The sequence below is a fragment of the Rhinatrema bivittatum genome, chromosome 9 (assembly GCF_901001135.1).
Source record: "Rhinatrema bivittatum chromosome 9, aRhiBiv1.1, whole genome shotgun sequence".
Classification (NCBI taxonomy): Eukaryota; Metazoa; Chordata; class Amphibia; order Gymnophiona; family Rhinatrematidae; genus Rhinatrema; species Rhinatrema bivittatum.
The window spans coordinates 194,821,622-194,833,640 of record NC_042623.1 but is presented as its reverse complement, the minus strand read 5'-3'; the positions used below and the strand labels follow the sequence as shown (position 1 = coordinate 194,833,640).

The following is a 12,019-nucleotide window of genomic DNA, read 5'->3' as shown; positions in this document are numbered from 1 at the left end:
TGCGATGGAAATGTTAACAATTTTGTGGTGATACGCTGCAATAGCACTGAGATCAACCCTCACTGACAAAGTCTGCAGACTTTTTGGAATAGATAGCATAAGTAGTCCAGTAAGAGCTCTGGTGAGCAATCGAGAGGGACTACTGAATGTGTTCTGCTCCACTCCATGCAATGCTTCATTTTGAAAGAATAGTTGCGACACAAGGAGGGCTTTTGAGATGAAAGGAGGACATTTTGTATGTGCCTTGGGAGCAGTAATGATGCTAAGAACTCGTGCTCAATCTTCATGCTGTTAGATGGAGTGATTTAAGAAGCGGGTGGAGTATTGTTCTGTCTTCTTGAATTAGCAGATTTGAGTGATTTCCCAACAGTTTCGGTTGTCAAATTAAGAGTTGTAAAAGATAAGGATATCATGGTTGTCTTGGCCAAGCTGGTGCTATGAGAATCATATCCTGGTAGTCATTGGCTGTATTGGTTGTGACCATTGTGCTTTTAGACCCCACTGCAATCTTCTAATTCACAGTCTGATTAATGAAACCATATGGCCTAGCAGGACTAGAAGTTTGTGTACTGTCATCCTGGTTTGGTGTATTAGTTGTACAGCCAGAAGTTGCAAGCACTGTCTGTCTGTTCTTGGGCAGAAAAGCTCTTGTGCAGGTGGAGTCTATTGTTTTTCCAATGAACTGAATTGTTCGAGTCAGTTGGAGGACTGATTTCTTTTAATTGATTTTGAAGCTCAGTGCTTCTAGGCAGTGTATCATTTTGCATATCCTCTTAATGGGTTTTCACTGTTGGTGACACTATCAGTCAGTCGTCGAGATACAGAAAAACCCATAGTCCTTTGTAATGGAGGTGGGCCACAGCCACCACCAGGTACTTGGTAAAGACTCTCAGGGCAGATGAGAATCCAAAGGGAATCACCTTGTACTGGTAGTGCTCGCTGCCTATCTGGAAGCAAATGTACTGCAAATATGAAGGGTGTACTGGAATGTGCACATATGTATCTGAGAATGAGTGAGCACATTCAATCATTTGGTTGTATTAAGGGTAGTATGGATTTTAATTTTGAATTTTTCCTTTCGTAACACCTTCTTGAGTGGGTAGAGGTCTAGAATTGAGCGCAGATCTCCTGTCTGTTTTGGGATGAGAAAGTATTGGGAACAGGATCCCTTGCGAATGAAAGCTGGTGGAATATGTTGGATGGCATTTTGTGTCAGCAGCTTCTTTGCTTCCCGATGTAACTGTGAAATGTGAGAAAGATCCCGAACGGGCGGAGCTAGATGAGGGGATTCGGGGAAGTGATGAAATCCAGGCGATATCCGAATTGAATTATGTTCAACATTCAGCGGTTCGATGTATTTGGGACCATGCTGTGTGATGGATTGAAAGTCTTTCCCTGACTGGAAGTGGTGTCTGTGGCCTGGTGGACTCTAAAAACCCTGCTGGTTCTTTGGAGTTGACTGCTGTTGCTGCTTTTGCGGCCTGCACTCTCGCTGGTATTCACTCTGCGGAGGTTGCTGGTGCTGGGACTGGGATTGCTGGTACTTTACTGGATGGTATTGGCCATACTGTTTGTAGAACTTCCTCTGGAAGTATGTTTTTTTATATTGAGAGTAGCACCGCTTGAAGGCTGGTGGTTGATCTTTTGGTAGCTTCAGGGATTGTACCGGCACATTCTGTTCTTTGATTTAGGCGACCGTTTTTTTTAGCTTGTCGCCAAACAGGTTGTCTCCTAAACAAGAGAGATCTGCCAGTTTGTGAACATCTTCTCTTATTGCGCTTGTTCTTAGCCACGCTGTGCGGCATGCTACAATGGAGGTTCCAGATGTGTGTGATGTTGTCTTGAACGCTTCATACTCTGACCTCAATAAATGTTTCATTTGTTCCTCTAGATCTTGAAGAGGCTGAGGCGATATATGCTTGCCCATCTCCGATCAGACAAAGGGTTTCAATTGTTGGAGGTACTCACACATAACAGTAATTGTGCCCGTCAGTGGCAGACATAATGGGGCGGATTTTCAGAGCCCTGCTCGCGTAAATCCGCCCAAAACCGGGCGGATTTACGCGAGCAGGGCCCTGCGCACCGGGAAGCCTATTTTACATAGGCCTCCCGGCGCGCGCAGAGCCCCGGGACTCGCGTAAGTCCCGGGGTTCTCCGAGGGGGGCGTGTCGGGGGCGTGTCGGGGGGCGGGCCCGGTCGTCGCGGCGTTCCGGGGGCGTGTCGGCAGCGTTTTGGGGGCGGGTACGGGGGCGTGGCTACGGCCCGGGGGCGTGGCCGCGCCCTCCGTACCCGCCCCCAGGTCGCGGCCCGGCGCGCAGCAGGCCCGCTGGCGCGCGGGGATTTACGTCTCCCTCCGGGAGGCGTAAATCCCCCGACAAAGGTAAGGGGGGGGTGTAGACAGGGCCGGGTGGGTGGGTTAGGTAGGGGAAGGGAGGGTAAGGTGAGGGGAGGGCAAAGGAAAGTTCCCTCCGAGGCCGCTCCGATTTCGGAGCGGCCTCGGAGGGAACGGGGGGAGTCGGCGCTCGCAGGCTATACAAAATCGATAGCCTTGCGCGCGCCGATCCAGGATTTTAGTGGATACGCGCGGCTCCGCGCGTATCTACTAAAATCCAGCGTACTTTTGCTTGAGTCTGATGCGCAAGCAAAAGTAGGCTGATCACGCTTCTTTTAAAATCTACCCCAATATGTCCGCACTGACAGAACTTAAAATCTGGAGCCTTCTTCTCGGACATAGCAATGAAAAGTGCTGTTTGGGATATCACAGTAGCAAAAGTGAAAACTGAGGAGGGAAGAGAAGATTCACTTCTGTACTCTGAGGCAGATAAAAAAGAACGGAGGAAACCAGAGTTTTTTCAGAGGAAACCAGTCTATATCAGAGCTAAGCTAGCTATGTAGTCAACTCTCCAGGGAGGCGGGGAGGTATTCCATGGCTAATTCATGCCACTATCTATGAAAACAGCATTTATGGTAAGCAAACTTGCGTTTTCCATCGATAAGAAGGCTAAATTAGCTATTACAGATAGGAGTCCCAAGCTGAGGATTGCAGGGGAGAATTTACTTAATAGAAACGCGGCCTTCACTGTGGAGAGTGGACTACAGCGAGATCAGGTTTTGTGTAACTACTTGCCCAAACTTACTGTCAGTCTTTGAGACAATAGTGGGATGTAAAGTATGAACAGAAAACCAAGTTTATTTTATTTATTTATTTATTGTCGAATTTTATATACTGTCGATTGGTTTCGCCATCACAACAGTTTACATGATTCAACTGGTAGAGCAATATAGATTTCATTTGCTATCTAAGAGTTAGTGCATATAGATGTTACAAATTACATACAAGATTTGTGAGCACGTATAGGTATTATAAGTACATATAAGAATTAAAAGTACATCTCAGTGTTGTAGGTATAATTGTCCATAAGCGTGATAGTATAATAAGTTAGTGCGCATGTGAGGGCATTATAGTACATATTCCGGGTGTGTGTAAACAATGTTGGTTATATATTTTCATGGGTTGCAAGTTCTTATCAAACAAGGTTTGGGTTACCGGATAATAAAGTTGAGGTGGGATTTCATTTGTTGTTTTGGTAGGCTTTGGTGAATAACCCGGTTTTTAGTTCTTTCTTGAAGGTTTTTAAGTTCAGTTGTGTTCTTAATTCTGTTGGGAGTGTGTTCCAGAGTTTGGGGCTTCCGAGAGTTATGGCTCTATCGTGGGTTGAGGTTAGTTGCAGCTTTATAGATATCTTCAATAAGTGCTTGTCGAAGAGGCGCAACAGAAGCAGCCAAGGCTCTTGTTTTATGAGCCTTCACAGAGTCTGTGATATCCAATCTTGCTATGGTGTAGCAGTGGTGAATGCACTCAGCCAGCCAGTTAGACAAGGTAGACTTGGCAACCACTGCTTCTAGTCTGTTGGGATCATGTGACACAAACATTTGGGAGGTTTTTCCATGCAACTGAGTTTGTTTCTTGTAATACACTAAGGCCATTTTGCAGTCCAGTGTATGTACAACTTTTTTGCTTTCATGCAAATGGAGTAGCACAATGGATTAATTGATATGGAAAGCTGAGATGAACTTTGGGAGAAACTTTGGTTGAGTACAGAAAACCAACCTGTATGTACAGAAGTTAGTGAACAAGAGCTTGGAGTTCACTGGAATATCACCTTCCAAGCACCAATGGTTCAAAAGGAGGCTTCATTAGTTGGGAAAGGACTACATTCAGGTCCCATGAAACAGGTGGCTTTTGTATCGGGGGCTTCACATGCCAGAGCCCTTTCATGAAACGAAATATCAGTGCATGGGTAGAGACTGGTTTACTATCTATTTGAGTATGGTAAGCCGCTATAGTGCCAAGGTGCACTTGTACGGAAGAGGTGGTGAGGCCTGAGTCAGAAAGGTGGAGCAAGTATTTCAGTAGACGTTTAGGCTCACATCAAAATGGGTCCAGAGCATTTTGATGAAACCATTTGAAATACCTGTACCATTTGAAAGCATTTCTTTTAGTGGAAGGTTTTCTAGATGAGACCAGTATGCCCACTATCTCTATAGGCTCTCTGTAGATAGGTGGAGATCATCGACTACTGAGTGCTCAACATCTAAGCTGTGAGGTTGAAGGCTGAAAGGTTGGGATGATACAATGTCCCATCTTCCTGACTCAATAGCACAGGGTCTGTTCTCAGATGTATGAGAGGATTGCTAGAACGTTGTACAAGAAATGCATACCAGATCTGTCTGGGCCACACAAAAGCTATGAGGATTAGGCGAGCATAGTCCTGAAGAACCTTCTGCACTGTTCTGGTGATAAGCAGTAATGGTGGAACAGTGTACATGAGGCTTTGTCCCCAGATGAGGAGAAAAATGCCTTGAGTTAACCTGTAATCGCTAGATAGAATTAAGCAGAACCACTTTAGTTTTGTGATCTGCTGTGATGCGAACAAGTCCATCAACAGTAGACCTCATAAACCGAAGAGCTCATTAGCCGCTGACTGGTGTAGAGATCACTCATGTGGATGAAACACTCTGCTGAGTTGATCTGCCTCCATGTTGGAGATGCCTGGCAGATAAGGTGGCCTGTAGAGCAGCTCAATTTCTTCCCACCCAATTCCAGGTTTTTAAGGTTTCCTGGCAGAGGCCATAATTCCATTCCTCCTTGCTTGATAACATAAAACATTGCAACTTGGTTGTTTGTTTGATGCAGGATGCTCTTCCCTTGAAGAAGATACACAAAGATTGATAGAGTATATCTGATAACATCTCTAGAAGACTGATTTCATAGCAGCTCTCTTGAAGAGTCCAGGTGCTGTAATGTTTGGCCATCCCACAACTAGCTTCTCTCACTCCACATTGCCATTGACACTTCTCTCCCGATACTGCCAATGTCCCAATACCATGAGTCACCTTAGGTGTGCGCACTACCCTCTCTTAAAGGCCTCTGTGGCAGGAAACCTCCAATGTCGCCTGTAGATGATGTCAGTGCCAGCAGGGTATTTAAATTCGAGACAGCTTCCAGCCGGTGCCTCAGCAACAGTTCCTCTGCCATGCCTTGCCTTTAATGCTTTTTGCTTCCTTCCAGCCCTGCTCCAGCCTTGCCTCCTTCCAGTCCTCAACTTGCTCCTACTTTCTGTACTCTCTCCTATCTGATCTCTTCTGCTTTGACCTCTGCTCAGACACAGATTCTGCCTGATTGCTGCCTGCCTTGACCTCTGCTTGGATATGGATTCTGCCTTGTTCACTGCTGGCCCAGACACCAGCTGTATTCTATCACTGCTTGGCCTCTTTCTTGCTGGTTCCTCCCCTGTCCTGCTGGCCTCCGAAACCAAGGGCTCAACCTGCAGAGAAGAGGCTGCTGAAGGTGAAGCCTAGTTCCAGTCCCAGCTCGTATGTGTCAGCCTGCTGTAGGTGTGGCCCAGCTGGTTTGCCTGTCGAGCTGCATCAATCAAGCCATAGTCAAAGGACTCTTACTCTGTGACAGATGTCTTGTGTTTGAAGGGTTTTGGTGTGTGCTCCCCATTCTTTGGTTAAGGCATCCATCGCTTAATAGGGAAGTATGTGAAGAAGGGCTCTTTCCTTGAGAACTTACAGGTGTAGCCATCACTGTAACTCACAATTCATGGAAGCTGTGATTTGTACTTTAAACAACGGTGCCGATGACAGCAGCGCCTCTTCCAATGGACCTTGTTGATGCAATGATCCGTGATGGTAAGACAAAAGGCTATTCTGGAAGGGCAGAATGGCAGCACCTTCTTCCAAGGTTTCCCCCCTCCTCATCATTTTTTTGTCAATCCCCCTGGGTACATAAACTCCACTGGAGATAGCAGATGTGAAGATAGCCACTGTCATGTGACCCAGGATTTCCAGAAGCTGTCTGGTGGACGAGCATGGAGAAGTAAGAAGATTGCAAATGAGCAATATCATGGTGCTCGCTCGATTAGGAGGTAAGAATGCTTTTTCCTGTATTGAGTTTATCCAGGCCCTGATTAATCTGAGTTTCTGAATGGGTTCCATGATTATTTCTCGAAGTTGATCAGAAAACCTAAGTGTTGTAGAAGAGTTATGGTCAAGCTCAGAGAGTGGAACACTTCATCCCTTAAACTTGCTGTGATAAGCCAATCATCCAGATACAGAAAGACCTCTAATACCTGGTGATGGACATGAATTGCCACTATCACAAGGCATCTCATAAAAGTTCTCTGAGAGGACAAAATGAAAGAACCTTGTAATCGTAGTGGGAAGAATCCATCTAGAAGTGGAGGAAGTGCTAGTGCAAAGAGTGGATGGGTATATGAACATATATATCCTTTAGATTGAAGGCACGTATCCATTCATCCTTCTCTATATATAGCAAGATCATGCCGAGGGGATTTATTATGAATTTCTCTCAGAGTATATGTTTGTTCAGGCATCTCAAGTTGAGAATGTGCCATAGTCCTTCCGTTTTCTTGGGGATTAGGAAAAAAAAATACAGAACAGAGTTCATAACTGGGCACTGCTCAGACAAAAAAATGTCTGAGGAGGGGGGAAACCTTGGAAGAAGGTGCTGCCATACTGCCCTTCCGGAACAGCCTTTTGTCTTACCATCATGGCTCAATGCATCAGCGAGGTCCATTGGAAGAGGCGCTGTTGTCATCGGTACACTGGGGCTATTTGAAGTTGTATGTTGCAGTGCACAGCCCCTAGTGCACACTGCCAAAGCTGAGTACAAAAGGGACACCCCCTTGGGAGAAATCTTTGCTGAACCTGTTATAGGCAGAAAGAGAAAAGGAAAATCTGATGCAACCCCACTGCTTCGACTCTGGTAAAAGGTCCCATGGAAAATCACTTGATAAGATCTGCCATATTTGACCCTGTTGACTCTAGTAGGGAGGTATCTGAAACAACTTTGAGTGCCGGAGATCGCATACTGCTTCCTGTACCTATCTCCACACAGAAGGGAAAAGAGTATCTGGGTGTGAATTGGGATTAGATGGAGCTCCTTGAATAACTAATGAGTTGGAGAATTGTAACCCGATAGTGAATATCTGTACTTCCTGACTGTGGCGAATAAAGACCGAAATATTATTCAGTTTACATTTGTTAGTGGATCTACCTCTTTGATTTCAAGGGTTGTGATATTGGAGACCATTTGTCTACCCCCAGACATTCAGTGCTGCTGGCTCTGTTGCAGTGAAAATACTCTAAGAGATATCTAGAAGGTGGTAACGCATACCAAAACTTCTCTAGTTAGTACTATTGAATGTTTGTGTTGTCCAATTTAGAAAACAGAGTAGTTGGGATTGAACATCAATTACCTAGTATATCATCTACTGTATTTATATTACAGTCATCTATACTGCTGGTATTAAAGACAATTTGGTGTTATATCGCAAATGTGAATCCCTGGAAAATACACTGAGGATTCCCTGCCAATGGCTATTAAATTTTCCTAAAACAAGGTGGACTTCTATTGAACTTCTGAAGAAATGTTTTATTGAATTACTGAAATTTTTTCCTCAGAAAGAGTTTATGGTCTCAAAATATTATTTACCTATTAAAAAGACTTCCCCTAATAGAAGAGGGTAATAGGGTACCTATTGTTAGTTCAGATTTGCCTATATTTCTTCAAGACTCAAGATGTTATTTCTGCTAAAGCAACTCTATTAGTAAGATTTTCCTTAGGGATATAGTTCTCAAGCAATATTTCTAATTTAAAAATGAGCTTTTTTGTGGTCAATGAATTCAAATATGCCCCCATTTAGCCATGGAAAAAAAGATAAGAAGGAAATCCTTCCTACAGCTAAAACTGCGTGTGACTGACTTGGGAGTTTCTTTTTACTTGAGGTTCCTAAGTAAATGTATTGTAGTACATCAGAGGAATAAGTTTAGTTTTGTTGACCCAGCTACTTTAGAGACATTTATGTAGATAAGACCAATAAGACCGAATAAATGTAGGCAGAATTTGGTTTGATAAATAATACTGGTTGCACTGGAATGTAAGTTATGATTTATTTTTTTCTTACTGAAATGTCCTGTTCCCCTCTCAATTAAGGGGACTAATGGTATTCATATTTGTGATGGGGAGGGCTACCCACCAGTGCTGATCACCTTGTAACAGCTAACATCCAAGGTAAAAAGACAAAAAAAAAATTGAAAAAACTGCCTTTGAAACTGAGAAGAGATTTCTGTGGGGAAAGCCATGATTCTGAGACCCACCCCCTCCCCTGACATCATCGCAAACGGATCCGGGCAGTTTGAAAGGCGCCAAGGCAGCAGGCGCCGCTCGCCGAAGGGGTGCGACAAAGGGGCACTCCCCTTTGTGCACCCTTTGTGTTATTTGTTTAATATGCTCCTTGTTATACCTTTTGCTTAATTGTTAAGAACTTTGATTTTGATGATTTTATTTTTGTAATCTCTTAGCCTCAGGTACAAAAATTTTAGATTGTAAGCCCTTTTAGGGGATAGTGAATTACCTATTGTACCTTATTGTAAACCGATGTGATATCTCTTTTTGAAATGAACATCGGTATATAAAAATCGTAAATAAATAAATAAATAAATTTAGAACTTTTGTTTAAGTGTAGGAGATTATATTTTCATACTCTGTGTATGATTCACCATTTCTTTACTTTTATTTTATAAAAGGTTTAAAAGTCAACAAACGTATAATAATTAAAAAAAAAAATGACTGTGGAGATTCACAAGGTGATACCCACACGGGAACTCCCGCATATGCTCAGTAGAGCTCAAAGCTCGACCAGCTTGGAGAGACGAGTCTGTTCGGTGCTGCCGGATGACATCACCCATATGTAATGGCTAATTCAGCCTGCTTATCGATGGAAAAAGTGAAACAGAAAAGTTTTTAAAGATGTCCAGCTTGCTCTATCCCATAATATAGAAAAAGAGGTCTAACCATGTTATACAGCACCAAATTACACCAAATGCTTTGTGTTTCTGGGCATTTTACAGAACAATTTACACAAAAAGACATTATGGATGTGCTTGTATCGTATTGTACTTGAATATTTGATACAGCCTATAGAACGTGTGGCAATTATAGGGCACATCACATTTTTGCTAACCGGAACATATTAAAGTCTATTAAGCAAAAGGATTCACAAACAAGCAAGATCAATAGTTTTCACTTTGATGCCTTTTACTCTAATGTCTTTTTTTTTTGGGGGGGGGGGGGAAGGAGTATAATCAGAGGAATTGCATATAAGGATGCTATATGGATAAACTGTTGGCCCTTACAATATGAAGTTGTAATGAAAGACCACTTAGGTTCAAAAAATGCTTTATATTATCATCACCATAATCATGATTTGTATAGCACATACTTGCTGTACACAGCTCTGTACAGACACACTTAATGGACAGTCCCTACTCCTTGGAGCTTGCTATCTAGTCGAGACAGACAGCAATGCATAAATGGTGGAATTAAATTAAGGAGCAACAACTTTTAAGAAAGTTTCATATGATATGATTTTTAGGGTCTGAAAATGTTTCATGGAAAATTCTGCTTAGGTAAGTTGATGCTAATCAGCATTTTCTTGTATAATGACATAAGCATTGAATATTTACAGTGTCATCACCAGTTTTAACTAAGAAACTGAGAGATGCACTCCCCAGTGTAGAGCCCATATTAAGAACTCTGTTAGATAAGAAGAATAAAATGGGGTTCGGGTATTAAAAACAGTCACAAAGAAATATGCTTTCAAGCTGGATCTGAATCTGAAACGAGAGGGAGCCTGGCCATTCCAGGCATTTGGTGCAGCCAGGTGGAAGACACGGAGAGAAGATTTGGCAATGGGGGAGAAGGGTACAGATAAAAGCAGCTTATCTAACAAATGAAGTGTGGGAATAGGAGTGTATGAGGAATAAGAGAGAAGTAGTAAGGAGCTGCAAAATTAATGCACTTTGAGGCAAGCATACAAAGCTTAAATTTAATGTAGAAGCAGATGGAGAGCCAATTGTAGTGATTTGAGAAGAGGGGTTACATGATCCATCACCAAGGAGGCCAGCCACCCATGTCTTTTCAAGGGAAATAAGTGAAGATATGTAGGAGGAGGCACATTATAACAATTAGGCTATATGATTGAAACAGTTGAAGTTTCAGGGCCAACAATAAAACACACTACGTTTACTGACATGCTTATTGATTTTTTTCATAACATATAATTCAAAATGAAAAACAGTAATTAGTTTCAGCTGTAAACTTACCTAGAGCCAGACTTATTGAATGCCACATTGGTCAATGGTAATATATGAGCTCGAAGTACCTTAAATACAGAACAAAACCATTGATTTCAACCACAAAATCAGAACTGAGAAATTGCTGGATAACTATTTCAATCTCCATTACAACCCTCATCCTCACAGTACAGTACCATTGCTTTCAACCACAGGTGCCAGCTCTGTGGATGCACTAGGCACACAAGCATCCCTAGTATTCAAACTCCTTCTCTGTGTCCAAGGAGAGGTAATATGAATGGAGTTTAGCACATCCAATCATTTTGAAAAGTTGGTTCCTATGCTTTCAACTAGAAGGAAGGGAGGATAGTGAGCCCATATCACTATGCTATGCAACTAGTGCTAAATTCAGGCATATTTGAGGGAGGGGGCAGTGCCTTCTTGTACAAACTTGGGTGTCCCCCTAAAGAAAATGCAAGGGTTTAGGAACTAGTGAATTTAAGTTTGTAAGATGTGAAATATTACAATTGTAAAAATATTGTAACTGTTGGTTTTACCCCTCCTGCCCCCTATAATTTTGATTTGCCCCTCAAAGATAACATTTCTGGATTCAAACATTGCATGCAACAGAAGTCATAAGAACATAAGAAACTGCCATGCTGGGTCATACAAAATGCCACTTTTACAATGTTGAAATGCTAGCTCACAGTGGGGGTCATTTACTAATCATTTTCCCCATAGACAGAATGGGAGAAAACCTTAGTAAATGACCCTCCTATGGTAGTAAATTTCATCACAAGCAGCTTTGAGGCCAGAAAAAAGGTCATGATGAATAACTGTTCAGGAAGACTGAACAAATAAAAAGTTGGAGAAGTGACTGCTTCTAGGATAACACAAAGTAGGCATGCATCACACTCTTCTTCATGTTACAATAGTTTTATTGATTCTCTAGTAACCTCAAACAGTGCTGATAGAAGTTGGTGTAGGCAAGATACCTCACTGAGTGGTTGGGACTAACATTGTGACATTAGCATGGTATAAACAGACAGCGAGAGTTACAAAGATCAGTATGTGCACTACTCAATATATGCAAAATACAATGGGTAAATAATTATTTTAGATACATTTTATGAACATGAGTGGTCTCATTTTAGTTTCACATTTTACCATTAATTTAACTTATTAAAATTGGTGCAAATCTATTGAAGAAGAGCATAAACACAGAGATGGCTACAGAGAGACAAATGTAACAAAATTAATAGGCACTTTCATAATGAATGAAATATGCCTAATGGGATTGAAAATTTGAACAGAATCTGCTTGGGAAGTCATTCTGAGGTCCATATTCAGACAC

General features: G+C 42.3%; 1 protein-coding gene across 2 annotated transcripts in view; it reads right to left on the bottom strand.

Annotated features, from left to right (window-relative positions):
• Positions 1 to 12,019, bottom strand: part of DAW1 (dynein assembly factor with WD repeats 1) — a 182,039-nt gene that overhangs the window by 138,353 nt on the left and 31,667 nt on the right. For both annotated transcript variants that reach the window (XM_029617049.1, XM_029617051.1), the window contains exon 4: positions 10,696 to 10,754. In XM_029617049.1, coding sequence (XP_029472909.1) covers positions 10,696 to 10,754 — 59 coding nt within the window. The remainder of the gene's footprint in view (positions 1 to 10,695; positions 10,755 to 12,019) is intronic.